Source organism: Lethenteron reissneri, chromosome 41 (assembly GCF_015708825.2).
Source record: "Lethenteron reissneri isolate LAM-NWPU_2019-01 chromosome 41, ASM1570882v1, whole genome shotgun sequence".
Lineage (NCBI taxonomy): Eukaryota > Metazoa > Chordata > Hyperoartia > Petromyzontiformes > Petromyzontidae > Lethenteron > Lethenteron reissneri.
The window spans coordinates 466460-486169 of NC_083819.1; the positions used below are offsets into that span (position 1 = coordinate 466460).

The 19710-nt window shown below is 46.2% G+C and overlaps 1 protein-coding gene across 1 annotated transcript; it reads right to left on the minus strand.

Moving 5' to 3' along the window:
- Positions 1–14: 14 nt before the first annotated feature.
- PPP2R3C (protein phosphatase 2 regulatory subunit B''gamma) lies at positions 15–14986 on the minus strand. Its single transcript, XM_061568688.1, has 13 exons — positions 14785–14986; positions 13321–13445; positions 12896–13000; positions 12018–12130; positions 9968–10065; positions 8987–9057; positions 7925–8057; positions 6860–6915; positions 4685–4760; positions 3668–3804; positions 2906–3043; positions 2469–2528; positions 15–1701 (listed from the first exon to the last, which is right to left on the minus strand). Exons 1-13 carry the CDS (start codon positions 14843–14845, stop codon positions 1510–1512), a joined length of 1365 nt encoding a protein of 454 aa, XP_061424672.1. The 5' UTR covers positions 14846–14986; the 3' UTR covers positions 15–1509.
- Positions 14987–19710: the final 4724 nt, after the last annotated feature.

Below are 19710 nucleotides of genomic sequence, written 5' to 3' on the forward strand. Positions count from 1 at the left end.
AATAATAAAAACATTTTAAAGGAAACAATAAGAGACAAACTGCAGTTTTGTTTCAAACAATTCTTATATAAGAGTATTTACTATATAATATGAAACTCAAAGCCATAGAACAGTTAAATTAGCAACATTATCACACTTTAAAAAAATATTACATTATTCTGGCATTACAATATGTACACACGTGCATCCACAAGGGAAGTGATTGAGTGTTTACAACACTGCGATATGAACCCAGGGACCTGATTTACAATCCTAGGCACAATTTGCTTTGGTGATATATGAACAGGCCCTGGGCCCTGCCTCCACCAACTAAGGTGAAGTCAGGTCAAACAACCCCCATGAGCGACACAGAGTGTTCAGACCTTCATCCAGCAGTGGAATTAAGGGCTGCACATTATTATTAGGCAAAGTCATCATAATTGCAATATTTAACAATATGGTTTATGTAAACCAAAATTAACAGTAATGAAACACAATGAGATGCAAAATCGACTTAGAGTCAAAGCAAAGGCGTCAAGGTAGATCATTAAGTGAAATGTCCCTTTATGGGCAGAGTATTGGCATGTGAATCTGAAATTGCTCTTAGCGACAGCGTGACAGTGACTCACATCCCACCTGTCCGATGGGAGGTCCGATGTCAAGGTTGCCAATTCCCCATCCAGTCGCCGCATCCACTGCCAAAGTTCCTCAGCGATCTCCCCTCGACCCTTTATTTTTCCTTTCACATCTCCCCAATTGGCCAGCTCATCGCGCCGCGGTGCTATCAAAATATATGCCGATGACAATTATACCACAACCACATTAACCTCTGCTCAGGGTCCACTTAACCTTGCTGATTGCACCTCAAACTTACAGCAGTGGTTCTGGTAGAACCGGCTATTAAATGCTGAAAAAACCCGCAGCCCTTTTTACCCCCAGGCAGCAGCTAATGACAGTGTCGCCACCTTAAAGTCGACTTGTTGCTGGCGTCACCCATTAGCCTCTCATATCACCTAAAAATCCTTGGCGTTTCCTTGGATGCTACCTTTTCACTTGACAACCAAGTACATACAATAAAGGCACACGGCCATCATGTTGAGGCCCAATGGAACATCCACTCAATGCTGTCTACGCCTACAGCAAACACCGAGCTTGTAGCATCGTTGCCTCTCTGTAGGATTCCTGCAATGCCATCCCAACTTGTATATCGGGGGAACAAAGCATCTGAACTACTCAAGACTTCAAAACAACACCTGTCAGGTGCCATCCTTTGAGCGGGCACATCCTTATGGATGTCATATGGCCGTCCTAAATGACATTGTATGATCAAACGTTGCTACGATCAATTTGATCAAAGCAAGGGTACATGGTGCTACCGCATCTCAGCATAACTGTCGGAAGGAAGGGAAGCAGGGGGGATGGGGGGGAGAGTATAGAGAGGTAGGGGTCTGGTGAACGTGGGGGGAGGAGGGTACGGGGGATAGAGGTGGGGGGGGGGGTCTGGTGAATGAGTCCAGTAACGAGCGCAGGTCACGGATCGTCCAGGTCGGTGGTGGCAGGCTCGTTGCCATCGGTCACCAGCACCTCCCGGTTCTCATAAGTCCAGAAGCCGTTGAGGTCGATGAGGATGCTCACCACCGTGTCGCCCTGGTTGCTGGAGATGAGGTCAGCCAAGGTTATATGGAGGGGGTCCTGCGGCTTCACCATGTCGAACACTTCATCCTGCAATGCAACATATCATCGTCGTCGTTATACTCATCCTTAATCTAGGAGCTGCCAGCATCACACAAACCCAGATGCTTTTGTCTCCCAAGTGCTGATGTTGGCCTCACCATCAATAACTTATTTTAGACTGCGCTGAGCCCAGTCAGGTGGAGGCCAGGTTCTGATGTTGTTTGTCACCGATGTTGTGCAGCGTAGCCAGGAATTGCACACAAGTGACCTGGATTGTAAGAGTGTTTTAAACGCTGCAATATTACTTGAAATAGACTGTTCAGCACAAGGTGGCCAATGCTTATAATCCGGCTATTTGGAGGCAAGGGTTGTTGGCTCAAATTTGGTTTCTTCAAACTTCCAAAGCAATTGAAGGGAGTTGTCCAAGAGTCAGTAAGGGGACTGAGAACCCATCTCTGGATCTGTATGCGTTAACCCCTCGTGAGTGGTGGTTTTCTCTGGGTACCCGTTATCTCCATACACACAACACTCCTTAAAATGGAATTGGCCCAACAATACACAAGTCTGCTGGAAAAGATAAGACTCAGAATTTCCTCGATATGACTTAATTATTAACACAAAGAAACACGCGTGATGTTGAATGCGCAATGCTGAGAAAACCCCGGAACGGGGGTCTACACACGTCGAACCTGCACAGGTACACACAGCGTCGACTTGTTAACATTAAGAGCTCAGCACTCGTGCCACGCGATTTCGTATCGTGGGATATAATTTTCTGGACACATGTCATTTACACAGCAACAAAAGGGCATCACCTTTACGTCTTGAAATGAGACGGGTTCCTGCCCGTGCGCCCGCATCTGGTCCTGGATGGCCTGGGACAGGAACACACCACTAAGCCACACACGCTCAGCGCAACTCAACACTGCCTTGTGCCATCTCGCACATCAATCGATGACCTTTCTTTCAATTAGGCGAGGGTCTATTTAGAAATGTCCCTGGTCGTCTTACGGGAGTGTGCCTATTAGGTTTATATTACACTCGTGTCCTGAACAGTATCGCCATCATCACTTTATATATATATAAAAAAAATGTTCCAGGCACACACACAAGCCCTCCCTCCACTCACATAACTGTAATAATGGTAAAACACAGCAATGATTTTCACTCCAACAACACGTTTGAGTATCCATGAGTAAAAAATTCACTTCCCGAAGTGGGTAACGGACACTTGCCACGACTCCCGGCTTACCCGGAAAAAGTAGTTGAGGGAAAAGACGTTGAGGTAGCCCTTGCTCTGGACATCGAGCAGCTTAAAGAAATACTGCAGCGCGGCGGGTTCCTTGCGGTTTTCCAAGGCCAGGACAAAATCCAAGTACGTCTTGTAGTCCTGCTCACATCGAGGAACACATTGAAAAGATTTACACTCAAAAGATCCCCCGTATAGCCTTCACAGACTGTTGTGGCAAGTGCTTGTTACAAGCGGGAGGGGTAGCCAGAAGCAAGCTCAGCTGCCTTTGTCTCCCCACTGCTCATTCACAGAGGTACCCATTGAAGACCAAGCAACCCTATTGGATGCTCGGCTCAGGACAGGCTCGTAGATCACTTTCCACTCGATGTTTTATGTACTGCCAATCAGCCACAGGTCACTGGGATCATAGCAGTGGAGAACAACGACACATATGCACGTACACCACATACATCACAACCGCCGACATTCAAAACTAAGTGATGGAGACATTACCACAGTGCTAGTGTGGGGTTGGGTACAATTTGAGGCAAGGCCAAGTGTCGACTGCTCACTGGCAGGTCATGGGACAGACCCAGGTGTTCAGGGTTATCTGAGACAACTGGCAAATACACAAAATGCGCCCTCAACTGTGCGAAATTGCTGTATTCTAGTCGCCGGCGGCGCTCTGCTGTGTTGACCGTCGCCGGAGAGCAGCTGCCTCTAAGTGACCAGTACTGTCCTCCACTCGCACACACACCACACATTCCACTCGGGGCTAAGTACCATCTCTCCGTCGTAGGTGAGGCACTCCTGGAAGAGGCGGTCGAGGAAGATGCCGGTGAGTGTGCCCGTGCCATAGCGTGACAGCTCCTCCTTGCTCAGCATCCCATTGTGGTCCTTGTCCAGGTTGAGGTACTGCCCTGTCATACAGAGAGAGCATGAACGCGGCACATGAGAGAATGGTAGCAGTGCACGTCTTTACACAATGAGAAACATTCACATTTTACAACCGAGTATACAGACCGTGCAAAATCTTTGCAAGTCACCCCCATACAAGATAACGTAAGTTTCTGGTGCGTAGGTTTCACGGTTGTGCCTTATAACTCCCCGGCGTCTTATCAAGTTTTACTGCGTCCTGCTCGGGACGGTGTTCGACATTTTCGCTCCCAAGTGCGAGGAGCTTCCCAGGCCAAGTGCAAGGAGCTTCTTCAGTTTCTGAAGAAGCTCCCAGGACATGCCAAACACACACTTCGGAGAGCAACATGGTTTCAGTATAGCAAGTGGGTTGCAGCCAGGCTGTGTGTACAGAATCGTATTGCCATCTCCATGCACACGTGGGTTTCCCTCCTACTTGTGTAAAAATGTACAGATATGGGAAGGCTGCAACAATGTAAATCAGGACCCTCCCAAAAGTTGGTCTTTTAACTTGGTGAACCTTTACTGTAACAGATAACGCTTCATCAATTCAAAAGTTAAAATAGATTCTTATACTGAGGATACACGCAGGGATTATCCTTGTAAGAATCAATTATTTATATGATTTATGCCAGTAACAAGGCAATAGCAGTTAGGCTAATTGAGTAATGAAACAGAACAAATGAGAAACAATGAGACAGCAAAAATAATTGGGAAAAAAAATCTACAATTCGATCAAAACTCCAAATAAAGACAATTTACCATATCACGTGGGGCTGAATTGTTGCATGCCGAGTAAACATGGGTAATGTATGTTGAACTTCTTTCATAGCCAAGTGTGCTAATTATGATGAGTATACACGGGGGCTCTAATGGCAAGCGCACCATAGACACGGAGGGCAGACGGTGCAGAGAACCAGTTGCAATCTTGACTCTCTTTGGATAGATCTTCATCCCTCAGCTGTTTACAAAAAAACAAAAAACACAGGCAAGATGAGACTGACAAATAATAATTTACAATCGCTAACACGTAGAAATTTTTTCACGTGAGCACGTGTGGTTCAGACAGAAGATAGGAAACATATAACTTGCATGTGCTCACACAACAGCGGTTTCTTACGTCACCCTACTTGTGTTGCACAATTAGCATAGTTCATGCTAAAAACTGAAATGTAATCTGATCAAGAGGTGTAATAGTTCAGATGGTGGTATCTTAGGTGGGAGTTAACTTAGCCCATCATAAAATAACTACTGTTATGTAGAGCAAAAGAGTGAATTCAAATATTCTTAGCGTCTCCACCATAGCAATGTGGAATTGTCAGCACTGGCTTCTTGTCGACATCTCAGTGGGGGGCACTGGTCAGTCGAGTGGGGCGGCACCTGTAAATGTGAACCTCTTTAATGATCAAGTAACAATACGCATGAATATGAATCTTTAAATATACATTTAAAAACATGAAAAATGTTCATAGTAATGTAATTTTTGTTGTATTTTTATAACACCGAGAATATTTACACTCAAGAGCAATAAATATCCAAGTGCGTGAAAACAAGCCATCAGCCCGATGTTTTGTGTTGCAGCTGCAGTTCACATTAGGCATGTACTTTAATGAAGCTCATTCCACTTTGTAATTGCAAAGCAATTTCCAGGCAATTATCCACAATTTCACTTCATTAAAACCAAGCGCTACCTCAATCTCCTTAAGTAAGATTTTATGGATCTTTCCCTCCATTGATTCAAAAATGAGTGAAAGCACGCAGGTGCTCGCACTGACTCGCGTACGTTTACATCAACGCGCATTATAATGACATTAATTAATGTTTAAGGCGGCATGTGCGGTGCCCTTTTGAAAAACAGAAATACACTCGGGCATTGCGTTCATGCTTTTTAAACAATGCACAACAATAACAACATGTGTATCGAATACATTGTGCACGTACAGCCCTTGTGTCAATCCACTGAAAGATGAGGGCCTACCCTTGTGCGGATTATTTTACCACATGTTCTGGTCTACACCAGGTAGCCCCCGAGGCCTATGGCAGCCTGTCTGTGCACGGTGTTCCCCCACACGAGCAGGATACAGGCCCAGACATGCTCGGCTTGTGAGACGACCACATTAGGTGTACTCCAGGAGATTTGGTCACAGGAGGTTCCAAATAGCATGGTTGGCTACCTCCAATGAGCACGGTTGGCTACGTACGGCGTTAAAGAAATTCAATATACAAATGTATTTTGATCTTCTTCGGAGGTGCGGGGGAAGGACAACAAACTAAACACTAAACATACATGCAATACATACCTTTAAATGTTTAAAACTATTAAAACAAAACAAACTACTGTACTGGTGTTTCTATTTTAAAGCCCTTGTCTAAATAAAAAGTGTATAATTGAACAATACAAACCTACATATCGAAATGTACTTTGTTTATAACCAGGTGAGTCTATGAAGGCAACTGCAATGAACATTAAAATGCGTGCATAATTTAAATTGTTCTCAAAACGTTGTGAATGATGCGAGATAGTTGCCTTTTTGAGAATCTGGAGAAGTGCAACGTGTCCATCCCGTAACCCACCACCGCATGTTGTATGCTCACACAAGAGGCGCCCATCGCCTTCCTCTTCCCTCCCCTCGCCCCGCCACTCTGTCCCGTACCTCCCCGATAGCCCTCTCGTGACCCTCGTGTGCCCTCTGCTCCGGTCATTCATTCCCAGACCCTTGCATGCCCCTGCCATATAATCACTCGGTTGTTGTTACCTCTTTTTAAACTATCTTAAGGCACTCGTATACATATAAAATACGATAAGGTACGAACGCTAAACATCAAGCAACTCCTCATGCCATCAAATTGATTACCAAACTCACACAGTTGTAATGTTTTGTCAATGGCTTTAAAAATGCCATAGCAAATAATGACAGATACAAACTGCAATGGATGGTCACATATACACACTTACAGGGTCTCGAATTGGACAAGAGAGGGGCCCTTCAGATATGATTTGAATTTTTTTTCAAGCATTTGACACCTGTGCTACTGCAATCAACCCAGGTGGAGACTCACCTCGAGCAGATCGTCCAAGAACCCGCACGCGAGAATGTCCTGGATCTTAATTCTACCTGCACAAGGGGAAACACGGATACAGCTCCTGCTAACACCACATGCATGCAGATAACATGCAAGCTATGTACACAAGGGATGGATTGTTTCTGCAAGGGTCGTTCAAGGTTAACCTGCAATTAAAGTTTAAGATAATTTGAAAGTGAAATGAAGTAAATTAAATTTGCCCTATTATTCAAGGAATTCCCCTGCTGCACTTAAGCATGTGTCCCACCAGTGTTGTAAGCGCTTGTTTTCAGTTGCGTAGAATTCATTAGGACATGGGCGCAGCTGTTTCAGAACATCTGCTCGCACATCCTCATCACATTTTACTGACTTGTGCCTATTTTTAAACCTTTTTTCACCAACACACTGCTGCATGAGACACACACATCACCAGACTGGAGGCTAGCCTGTAAATTTCAGCTGGTTTGACATTTACCTCCATCAGAAACGTCATTGCCCAGGTATTTAATGTCATTTATCCAGCGCATCCTCTTACTTTGCCATTTGTCTCATTGGATTGGTTCCTCTTTCTCAAGAGTGGAAAAAGCCCCCCCCCCCACACCCCCCAGGAGTAATTCTGGCAGCCGGGGCTGGGGGTACAACCAACACAGCCCCTTTAGGTAAAATGTCTCAATCTCTGTACACAAGAATGAGGAGGAAAGCAAAAGGGATGAGGACTGTCTCGACAACCGTAAGAATCCTTTTAGCTAAAATGGGCTTCAAACCCGTTCAAAGTGGAATGTTGTCAGGCCCACTCTCTGTTACAGGTGCAGAAGGGGGGCGGAGGCAACTCGAGAAACAGTGCATAGCTGGAATCACCGAGAGAAAGATATCTAATCGTGAAAGCATAGGTTCTGCCAGATCATTCAACAATAACGTATTTATCGATTTAAATGAAATTATTTGCATTGCTGACAAACTAACACACAGATTCCGTACGAGAGACAACACACGGTTGCGCATAAATACACGACCACAAGGAAACACAAGCGGATGTTGAGGCACTAGGCCACGTCCCTCTACCTGTGCGCAGAGGATCAAGGAAGAAGAAGAATTTCCTGACGGCAGTGCATACGTAGAAGGAGTAAAATGATTTCTCAAGTCCGTCCAGCTGAGGTAGCGTGGGGATCAGTTCCAGGATGTAGTTTTCAAGGTCCTGCATGAGCCAGGAAGGGGCAGGGTAAGGATGCAGGGCAAAAGGACAGGCACAGCTTCCTCACAGGGCATTAGCAGCTCAATGTCCCACACCTCCGATTAGAATGGTTGGCCACATACGGTGCAAAAGCAGTTCAACATACACACATACAATTATTTTAATCACCACTGAAGTTTGGTAAAACTGCACGACAGCACAAAGACTCTCACTGTAATTTCTGTTATTCTTGATAGAGTTGTCGCAATTTCATTATTTCATAAACAAATACAGCAACAAATGCTTCCGATACGGACTTAAAAATGCATATCATATGAATGTTAAACATCGTGGTGGAGGGTTACGACACATTTATAAATAACGCGATCTAAACCCAAAAACGTTGATTATGATCGTGTTCATACCACACCTTACCTTTCATTAATAAATAATCAATGCGCCCTATGGTATACATATTTTTCACACACTTTGCATACCAAACTGAAATGGCTCATTAGCAAATTCAGGCAGGTTATGCATCCAACCACTGATAACACTCTCTTTCCATAACCAATGGCTCAACCATATTATAAGAATCATGGTTTAACGCAAGACTGAAAACTAAACGAAGTGCATGAACCGATGAAGCAATGGAACACGGTTCTATAAAACATGGAGTTTTTCGGCCATACTTCATCACGTAGGTCAGAGCGGGTTGGGCGGCTCCAGGACTGGCTCAGATTTATGTCGCCAGTGATGTTAGTCATGGCTGGGAATCAAACCGGAGTTACGAGGTTCAAAGGATAGTGCACTAAGCAAAAGTTCCATGTGACCAGTGCCAGCCAGATAAGTTGACAGGACTGTCATAAACTAAGACAATGCCACAGTAGCTATGACGACTGTAATTTGAGTGGTGATATTTGTGTCCGGTCACGATGACACGGCAGACGTACAGACTCCCGGAGGTAGCCCTGCCCAGCAACATCGTAGAGGCTCAAACCGATCCGGGTCTGGTGCAGCCAGACTGCACTCACAGACGGGGGAAGGGTGGCGACATCATGAGAAATCAGATCACGCAAGAGATAGCAGCGGAGTAATTAGGCAGATATCGACAGAAACAGAATGTTAATGCACACGACATAGTACCAGCTCAAATATCCACATTTCATTCCTATGTACACGCAATTATATGTGGATGAATACACACTCATTTTAAAGTACTTTAATTATCACACAATTCCAAATTTTCCAATGGCGTCGAGTGATGAGAGAGCAGTGGATTAAACATGCTTCATAATGGTGATGTTTCTAGCAAAGAAACATCTTTTTGGAATGATCTCATTCAGAAGAGGATCACACATGACACCTGAAAGATGACACTACAAAACTACTTCTGAAATAACTTGACCAACTCTCTCATAGCCAACATTAGACATGACTTTTTCATGCTCTGTACATAGTTGTTCGATGTACATTCATTAGAATATGCCAATTATTTGCCCACTGTGTCACGAGACGTTTTCAGTTGGGTCCTGCATTGGGATATTTGACTATTACCATTAACGAGCATTTGCTGTCTGGAAGCTGGAATACCTGGAGAAAATCCACGGACAAGAGGGTAACACTCAACAATGGTAACTCCGAGCCCCACCTGGCAAGCCGTAGTGGTTAACCATCCAAGTGCTTGGCCAGGCTCAACCCAGCATTCTGAGTTCAGTTCCCAGCCATGGCAAAAAGCTGAACTGATCCTCGGTAATTGCCCACCAAACCACTTCCCCAACGTGCATTGACCAACGTGATCAAGTATGATCATACTACCCTGTGACCGACATGATGCGTAGAGTCCTTCAACTGGAAGTGGAATTGACATACGGCCATAAATTATTATTTAAAGCATGGCCATGTGGTGGTGGTGGTGACGATAGGAGACACACCTTTGCGCATGACATAGTTGAAGAACTGCATGATGGAGATTCTGCCGTAGGGGTCACGATCCAACAGCTTGGCGAACACTTTGGCTGAGAAGAACTGTCTGTGGACGTGACACAATATCACCATTAAACGCTCAGTGGTTTGAGGAACTACACAGTATTTCTAGGAGCAATACATGCCTATGACCAAATCACTCAAAATGTGCCCAATCTTGTCAACTCTCAGAAGCTAAGCATGGTGACCACCATGTAAAGAACAAGCAGGATCTTATTGGACTTTGAGATTACATGGTGAGCAACTGAGAGAACCACAGCAAAATACATTGTTCAGTACTTCGATGCTCCCACATCCATGCCCCCCATAGTCACCAACCCACACTGACCAGCGTGGCAAATAATGATTAATTAACCACCACAAGGGTTTATACCCCCCTGACCTTACTTACTAATATGAATGTCATCAGCATGATCATCACAAACGTATGTTGCAATCATCAAAAGTCAGTGGTTCACTGTTTAAATGAGCATTGGGTGTTGCTCATCCCTGTATAACACGTAGGCTTTCGCGACCAACATCATCCATAATAGAGTTTTTTTGGGTCAGATCGCTGAAGTATATAAAAGTATCATTAAAATCATTCGGATAGCTACCGCTCGGATAGCTACCACCTTAGTGCTGCGTGGAAGCGAATCATCAAATAATACACGATTTAAATGCATGCCTATGCAGGGCAGCATACTTCAGTAGAGATTACCATTGGTACGGCTATTTTAATACACACAATAGACAGGAAGGACAATATCAAAGGGCTCGCATAATGCACATGCATAATGTACTTTGACTCAGTAATCCCCCCCCCCCCCACCACTTTGCGCAAGAGCGCAGAAGCGTGGTCACCACATCTACGCCTCGATATAAGGAAGGAAGCAGGTGGACTTCTCCACAAATCTGGCTGTCGCCTGATGAAGCTAGTTGTAATTACTGGCGAAACGTTGTACTCAATTTGTAAATGTTGTGGCTTGGCTCTCCAACAACCGGTGTGCTGTACTAGTATACTACACTATAGACTAGTGCTGTACTAGTGACGAATTGGCACGTTCTGTTTACGTGACAACCCTTACTAGTCGCCTGTGTCGGGTGGTGGCGGGTTTTAACGACACTTTTATATATTTAAGCGACCTAACCCAAAAACCCCTATTATGGGTGCTCATCTCTGTTGGCAGACCTGAGCCAGTGGTGAAAATTTAATATTCCTTTGGTAGTAGTTAGTGAATATGTACGGGCAATGATTTTGACTCCCTCCAAAACATGACCTATTTTAGTCACCCCTGAGGGCTGATAGGCTGATTGGTCCAGTGAGTGGCATTGGAATTCATGAAGATGTCTGCCTTAGTTTGTCTGAAACGAGTTTAATATCTTCATTAATGGTTAAAATAAATACTTTAAAGTTACTTTCTGTCACTCTCTAGTGATGTCTCTGCAGTGACACTGCATTACAAGGCACAACAGCCACGCAACCTCTAGTCAATTCCCCAGAGCCTGCACGAATCACGTCGGAATTTCTTTGTAATTAACAAGGCATCAACATTATGCCAGACTGGCTGTGACACACAACCTTGGTCTGTATCTTCAATATAACAGCTCATTGTGTTTCTGGTTGATTCTTTCTTTAAAGAAAATAGGCACGTGTATTGATTGTGCCTTTATAAATAATTACACTCCATACCGACCTATGGGCTATTGTTAGGGGCAGATATTAGGGGCAGCAGTTCATGGTTCACCCTAAACCGCATCTGCAGATATCCGATGCATCAAAAGAAACTTAAAAAACTCTCCAGCGTGCGACTGTGGTCATCTAGAACAGACTGCACAACACATAACGACGCAATGCCCCGATCCACAAATACGAAGGAGACATCACAGGGATACACTCTGCTGCTACTCCTGGTGCGGTGATCTGGCTTGACCACCCGAATGTGAAATTGGAGTCGTTGCTCTGCATCTACATCAGCCGTACGAAAGACGAAGAGGCAGATAGGGTGGTCTACTGACTTGCACTTCATGCCAGCATTCTCTCCGACTTTCAGGAAGCTCTCGTAGTTGATCATCTGCTCCTCACCGATCATGGGCGGCGTCTGGTGCTTATCCAGGAGGAACCACAGGTTCTGTGCAGAGCAACAAGTGTCAAGTGTTGATCACGCCCACGCTCGTTTACACCAGGGAGATTGCGTGCGTGTGCACGCACTTCACTCCAACTTTTAAGATATATATGTGACAGACAGTTAAAAGTTATACATTTGTAGAGGAATAGAGGAGAGTGGTGGCGTCATGTGCGCTGTCCGGTGCGGTGACCTCACGGGACGTGGGGTCGCACGCGCTGGGCAGTGCACGTGACGTCACCCCTCCTAGGGTATTTAAGGGAGACCCCGTAACGTAAGCGGGGTCACTGGAGGAACGGGGATAGTGGAAGGGGTAAAGAGGGAACCAGGGATAGTGATACGTGTTAATAAACCCTGGCGGAAGCCCCTAACTCAACCTCCGTCTCCGAGTACCTCCGTCTACTACGCAACACATTCATGCATTATACCATTAATAGTGACCATCCAACATTGACATTCATCCGCTATTAAAAAGCGTTCGTTACAAATGATAATGTATTACAACCCACCAGTGTCGCTGCTATTGTTTTCTGATCCACTGCCGGTGGTGTAACTAGGGCTTCAACTCAGCATGGCCTGTTCAGGTCCATGACATTTAGAACTATTTACCCAACCGGCACACGACATCCAGTATATCTCCCACTATAGCTGTGGCTAATAGTCACGTGCCTATTCCAGGCTACCATCGACCCAGAAAACGTTCAGTGACAAATTGAGCCTAATGTTGTAACAAGGGACACGTGTGTACATCCGTGCTCGTACGCCCCTCACCTGTAACTCCTCGTTGTCGAGAAGCTCGCGGCTCTTGCGCTGCAAGAAGACGGCGCGCGATTCCTCCCGCAGCTTCTGCAGCAGCAGCTCATCCTCACCGGGCAGCTGCCGCGTGAAATCACACGAGCGGCAAGGTAGGACAGGGTAAGCAACACCCAAGTTCGGAGCAGAACGTGGCAAGAAAGTGCTATAAATGTATACGGTAAGAGTAGATTGTGATTTGTGTGGCATATGCATACAGGTCAGTAAACTGCTGAGGTAGTGCGGATTCCATTTTGCATGTCTGTTGCTCTATGCCTCTGCAACCATTCCCGTTCTGCTGCACTGATGCCTACTCTTTTGAGGGCGATGTTGGCACGTAAAATAAAGATTGATTGGTAACGTTGGCATGGGCAAGGAATGCCAGGAAATGACTGCCTGCCCACCCGGTAGTAGAAGCGAGGGATGGCCTTCAGCGTTTTGTCCTCCCTCTTGGTTCCCTTCCAGGCGGTGTAGAACTTTTGAAAGAGCTCGTTCTCCTCATCCTTCATCTCCTGCTCCGAGCGCCACACTGAAGCCACAACAGCAAGGTCAGTGTCAGCGTTCGCGCACCATCAAAGCAAGACACATCAAGTGTCAACTCAATGCGTTACATCATTAACACCTATACTTCTCTGCAGGATGCAATTGGATCCTGCAGAATCATACCAACAGAGATGTTACATATACAGTACTTGTAACCCACAACGACGAAAAATACTGATTTGTAACCTAGAATCAGGACAACGAAATATAATAAATAGAATTGTTACATCTCAAACGCACATCGTTATTCCACAATAATGGCAAACATTGACTATTGCACATCAGGACTTTAATCAATGCCCAATCAGGTTTCAGGTTCGAGACACGATCGGCCATTCATCCCCCCGTGATCAATAAAATCGGTATCACTTGATGGGAAGTCGTACGTAGTCGCCTTATTTACGGGACTTCCGCCTGCCATATGAATGTCGAATTTCCACCACTCCATAAGACTTGCCCCGTTGATGATCAACAAGACGATAACAGTGCCAGATTAGAAACCATAACATTATGTATTTAAACTTACAAATGTTATTTTATGAGAGTAAGCTAGAGTGCTCAGGAAAAAAAAACTCAAGGGTAATGAAAAGCAACATGGCAATGTGCCTACAGGTCTTTTTACAATTTAGTTGCTTTACCTGTTATAAAGTAACCGCTTTATAAACGTGGACAATTTCAAGCAGCAGGGGACATTGACAAGTGCGCAAAGACGCGTGGACGTGAGACGAGACGAGCGTCTCGTGGGAGGTGCAGAGCACGGGCCGCGTGCCCCGGGAGACGCCGACGACGTCGTGGCCGAGTGGGGGGCGAGTGGGGGGCGAGTGGGGGGCCGAGTGGGGGGCTGGGGGCGAGTGGGGGGCGAGTGGGGGGCTGGGGGCGAGTGGGGGGCTGGAGGCGAGTGGGGGACTGAGGGCGAGTGGGGGGCTGGGGCCGAGTGGGGGGCCGAGTGGGGGGCTGGGGCCGGGGGAGAGGTGACGAGAGGCAACGTGGGGGGTGAGGGGGTCAGGAGGGGATGGGAGCCAAGACGTCGAGACGAACTCGTCCACGAGGGAGACGGAGCGATGAGATCGGCTCGTGCGCAGCTGTTCTCTGGCACCGCGACGTCGCAGGGCCGCGCGAGAAGTGGCGGTGGCCTCTAGCGCAGGAGCGGCAGCAGGAGCGGCAGCAGCAGCGGCAGCAACAGCGGCAGCAGCAGCAGGAACAGCAGCAGGAACAGCAGCAGCAGCAACAACAGCGGCAGCGGCGGCAGCAGCCTCCACGTCCAGCAGTGGATCGAGCACGGCCCATGGCGACTCGCACACAGGGCCGAGTCGACGAGGCCTCACCGTGTTTAGAGGCAGCCAACCGGTCCTTTAGCAGCTGCTTCCAGTCCATAGTCGCAGACATTAGCACCGCTTCAGTAAACTATATATTTTAAAGTAATCTCCCCGTCGCAAGGTTCACTCAAGTGTTGATGTTAAAGAGTTTAAATTTTACTCGCTTGGCGACGCGAACCGCCTCAGACTGTTGCCAACGGCACTTCCCCTTCGCGATGACGTCACGGTGACGTTGGACCACAGCGCGCGCGCGAGTTGGGGGCTGACTCGCTGTGAAAACTCGGGCATGTGTCAGATTGTACTAATTAGTAATCGAATTATCTAAAAATTAATAACTACTTAACTATACACGAAATAATAATATGGTGATGCTGCGTTGGCAGTGGTGCACAAGCACAATAAAAAATCAACTCAATGAGTTCGTCAATAACACTGTGTGTTATTGACGAACTCATTGAGTTTAGGCGACGTTTCGGGCAATGTCTCTTCACGTTGAGACGCCAGAAAGGGGGTCACGGTGGCTCGGAGATGTTGACTACTTCGCCTGGTATACAGGAGGTCGTGGGTTCAATCTCGACCTTGACGCCTGCAAATTTGGAGTTTGCATGTTATCCCCGTAGTCGCGTGGATTTTTCTTCGGGTGTTCCGGTTTTTCCCTCCACATGTAGAAACGTGCGTTTAGAGTATTTCAAAAAATATAACTATATAGCTCAGTGGGCCTTACCTGGTAAATGGAAAAGATAGTTGAGAGTTTTTTTAAAAATAGTTTATATATGTAGAGTCGATTGCAATCTGGCGGTCGCCTGATGATGCTAATTGTAATCACATGCGAAACATCGTCCTCAGATTGTAAATGTTGTGGATTTACTCTCCAACACACCGATGTGCTGTACTAGTAACGAATTGGCACGTTCTGTTTACGTGGCAAAACTTACTAGTTGGCTGTGTCGGGTGGTGGCGGGTTTAACGACACATTTATATTTATGCGATCTAACCTAAAAAAATATTGACTTAAAGCTTCCGTGACTGCAGGATTTATATTATTTGGGTTTTTTTGTAAAGTCACTCTCGAACACTTTTTTTTTTTTACAAAACGTCGTAGTTTTTTGTAAATGTTTTTGTTCTACATGACTTAACCGAAAGACCCAAAGAATACTAAAAATATATATTATGGATAGCAAGAGTTGAGAGACTGCACTTTTTATACAATGCGTCCTGATTAGCACTACATTCACAAATCTTTCTAGCTGATGAACAGCTAGAAATTTGCATATGAATAGTGAATTACCTGTTAACAATCAACATGTATGACGAATCAGCTAATTTGTATTAGAAGTAAAATGTTCTCGCTGGGGCTGATGTTGGCGATTCTCATGCTGCTGACGATGACGTTTACCAGGTGGTGGCAGCAGACTCAAACCTGCCCTGCTGCTGTTGGCACCACGTGTCACTTCACGCTGTGCTCAAGGCTGATATCTCTCACAGAATAGAGCCATCCCCATCATCACCATCAAGCGTGGTCTATCCACTGCTAGATGCAGGCTTCCCCACACTGTTGCCAGAATACAGTACAGTAACTACGTCGTAGTACCGCATGCCCTTGCGATTTGTCAGTTACCTCCCTTACTCTGCTTGCCTTTATTTGCCCATTTCTTTTGTATGGCTTATTTCAAATCATGAATGTATCAAGGATGCATTCGTAAGTACACACACACACAGTGATCCATAGCACCAAAATAAAGCAGTTATCCGATGGAGACACTGACCACCACCATGAGAACGTGGAATTTCCACCAGTGGCCACACAAACTCATTTGAGCATCACTTAGATTAAAACAAATATATATTTTATGCAAGGGTGACCAAAAATGGTACCATCAGAATTGGTGGAACCACTGCTGGATGAAGACACCACGATCTCTCACAATCCTGCGATGCAACAATCCACCTACCACTAATATACAAGCTGATTTCATCGCTCCATATCCGTGGCGAATGCCCCCTCGGATGTGAAGAAGTGGCAGGAGGGCTGCTGCTTCTTTATTATTCTTCACTAGCCTCCATCATCCCTTAATTCCAGGTGTCCTGCCCAAGCCCACTCGTCTTAGTCGTTCGAATGATGTCCTGAGGCTGGGTATGTTCTCCAGTGATAAATAAAAAGGACATTTCTGCAACCACAAAAGAGGCATCTTTCTGTTGTCCATCAAGACAATCTTAGCGCGCAAAAAAAAGCCTAAGCTCCCCCGTATAACCTTAACAGACTGTTGGGGCAAGTGCTGTTAGCGAGCACCTACAAAGGCCAACACGACACACGAGGGGGTGGGTGGCCAGTAGAACGCCTGGCCAACTTTGTTTACACATCACATCAGGTACTCATTTGAGGCTGAGTCGACCTAGTGGAGGGCCTTAACCGGTTCAATGCGCTAACCACTGCGCCACTGCTCCCCACTAGCACAAACATCTCACACACACACACAAAAGTCGTGATACATTCTGGCAGTCAAACAATAACCGCACCACCGCCAACAAAACGATATTGAGCGCAAAAGCTGTCTGGAAATCTCACAATGGTGAAGGTGACCACAAGACTCCTGTGAGCAGCCAATGCAGTCGCTCTCCGTTGTGTCACCCACGCATCGGCGTGTGAACTTGACATATAACGCCGACTTGTCTCGAACGAACAAACACTGCGTACAGCTAATCCATGTCGAGAGGTCTCATGGATAAGTACATTCAGCCGAGATGTCCGTGCCCAATACAAAATAACACGACACACACATTGTTCTCTATATAATTTTATTTTAAAATCACCGTAGTGTAGAGCTAGACTAAAGCGGGGAAGACAATGAGTCCAAATCCTATTTGAGGGTTGCTTTTGAAGTAATTCACTCCCAGAAGGCTGTGTACGCCTGATGAAATGTAATATTTTTTAAATATAATTGTGTGGCGGGAGAGATATGGAGAGGTGTGTTTTGTTCCTTTCTTGGTCTCCATCTCCCCCAATTGATCGCCACATTGGCAGCCACGGCGGTTACAATCACACCCTATGACGGTCGCACTGAATTATACACCACACTAACCTCAACCTTGCTGATTGTACCTCCTCAACCTTACAGCTCTGGTGCTGGTCAAATCATTCCTCCTACTGAAGCCCCAGCAATCTGTGGCCCTGTCTCGAGGCAGCGGCTCGTCGCCACGGTGGCACTGCCCCGATGTCTCCTCGTCGGCGGCTCCACCATCAGTCTCTCAAATAATCAACTGGACAGTTGTGAAAAATATCCTTTTGCATTCGGCATCTCGAGGGGTTAATATTGCCCTACTGTTCCACGCTGGCCTCACGATGTGTGCATGGCACTGGGTCAGAAACTCAATGGAGGTGATCAGCGTTTGCTTTAGTTTACAGGTCAAGCCAATTTGTTTTGGGTTAACACGTGGCGCCTTTTTGGCACAAATCTGCCACCCAAAGCGCCATCACATCAACACTATGATACCTCCTTTACCAGTGGCAAAATATAGTAATAGGTTTTGTATAAAGGTGTCAGTTTTTGTACCAGTTGAAAGGGTAAAAACCTATTACTACGCCATCTCATCGTTACACACAAAAACATAAAATAAACAATTCTACACATGCGTTTCAATCATTAAATCATGAAACACATTGTGGCTGTGAATTAGTTGTTGTACAGGCCGCCGTTGTAAATCCACTGCTGCATGAAGGGCTGCGTAGCATCATCTGGCACGGGGGTTGTTGACAATCCGTCACCACGATGGTCCTGACGAGCTGCTCCCGGCGAGCTCAGCGGCAGAGTGAGCAGCTTGTAACGGGGAAGTTTCGAGTTCAAATCCGGGTTGCGGGTTGACTCAACACATCATCCCTACGTGGTTGATAAAATAGGCTACTACTTTGGGTGGAAGACAAAAGCGGTTGTATAAAATGAAGGGGCAGCGAAGAAGCCTATCACCAAACTCGGATCCCTTTCACGGCTTCTCCTCCAGTGGGCATTGTTTTTAAGCTCGTCCATTCGGGCATTTAGGCACCCCCACCCATCTCCTTCCCCCCCCCTCCCCGTCGTTCCCCGAGGGCAGCGTTCTTCACTGCAAGGCCTGCGGGCCGCTCACGGCCCCTGGTGGCCTTGAGTGCGGCTCCTCACGTGCGGCCCCCGACAATTCGCAACGAGTGAAAACACCCCCCATCATCATCATCGGGCTGCTGTCAACCCCCAATGGTTTCAAATGCGTAGCGGCCCTCATGCTGATGATGTCTTATCGGAGAAAGTGTCCCCCCTCTGAACATTAGTGAAGAACACTTGCCTAGAGGGTGATCCGGGTCAAGGAAGTAGACAGCAGGTATGGACAGTGTATTGTAACACACAGATAGGTTCAAAATATAAAACGTTGTTAATAATAATTGTACTTTGCATTGTGTCTATCCTGGTGTCAATTCCCATGCATGCCCTCCGTGTGTACCTGAATCGTTTGTTCAATAAAATACTTTTGGAAAAAAAATACTCCCCCATGTCATAGGAATGTGGAATTTCCACCACCGGCTCAAGGATGTAAACAGGAGATGAGCACCGATGCCTCAATGCTTTTTAGAACAGGAAGGAAATCCCTTCTGTGTTTAAAGGTGGGCAGACCCAGGTCCAGTTAAGATATGTTCACTCCCCACTGATATTAGCCATGGCCAGGAATTTAGCTCAGATCGCTGGGTTGGCAGCACTGCACCACTACTCTTCATCAAGCCTCCCGTTACCCCTTTGACTTGGTTCATTCACTCGATAGTGCTCGGCACCTTCCCTTCTTCTCTCTGTCCAATGCCCTTGTACGCACTGGATGTGAATGAGGCCCCTTCGCTGATGGAATGCGCCACTTTATATAGCGAGCTGCCCGGGGCTTAGTAACAACAGGAGACCTGGTGCAACCTGTCCCTTAATT

What these genes read in the sequence shown, in the direction of transcription:
- PPP2R3C (XM_061568688.1), bottom strand. Translation starts at nt 14,845, where the DNA reads ATGTCTGCGACTATGGACTGGAAGCAGCTGCTAAAGGACCGGTTGGCT. An exon ending in AATGCTGGCATGAAGTGCAA is followed by an intron (nt 10,066 to 12,017) that starts GTCAGTAGACCA and finishes TCACGTCCACAG; the next exon opens with ACAGTTCTTCTCAGCCAAAG. An exon ending in CAACTATGTCATGCGCAAAG is followed by an intron (nt 9,058 to 9,967) that starts GTGTGTCTCCTA and finishes CTGTGAGTGCAG; the next exon opens with TCTGGCTGCACCAGACCCGG.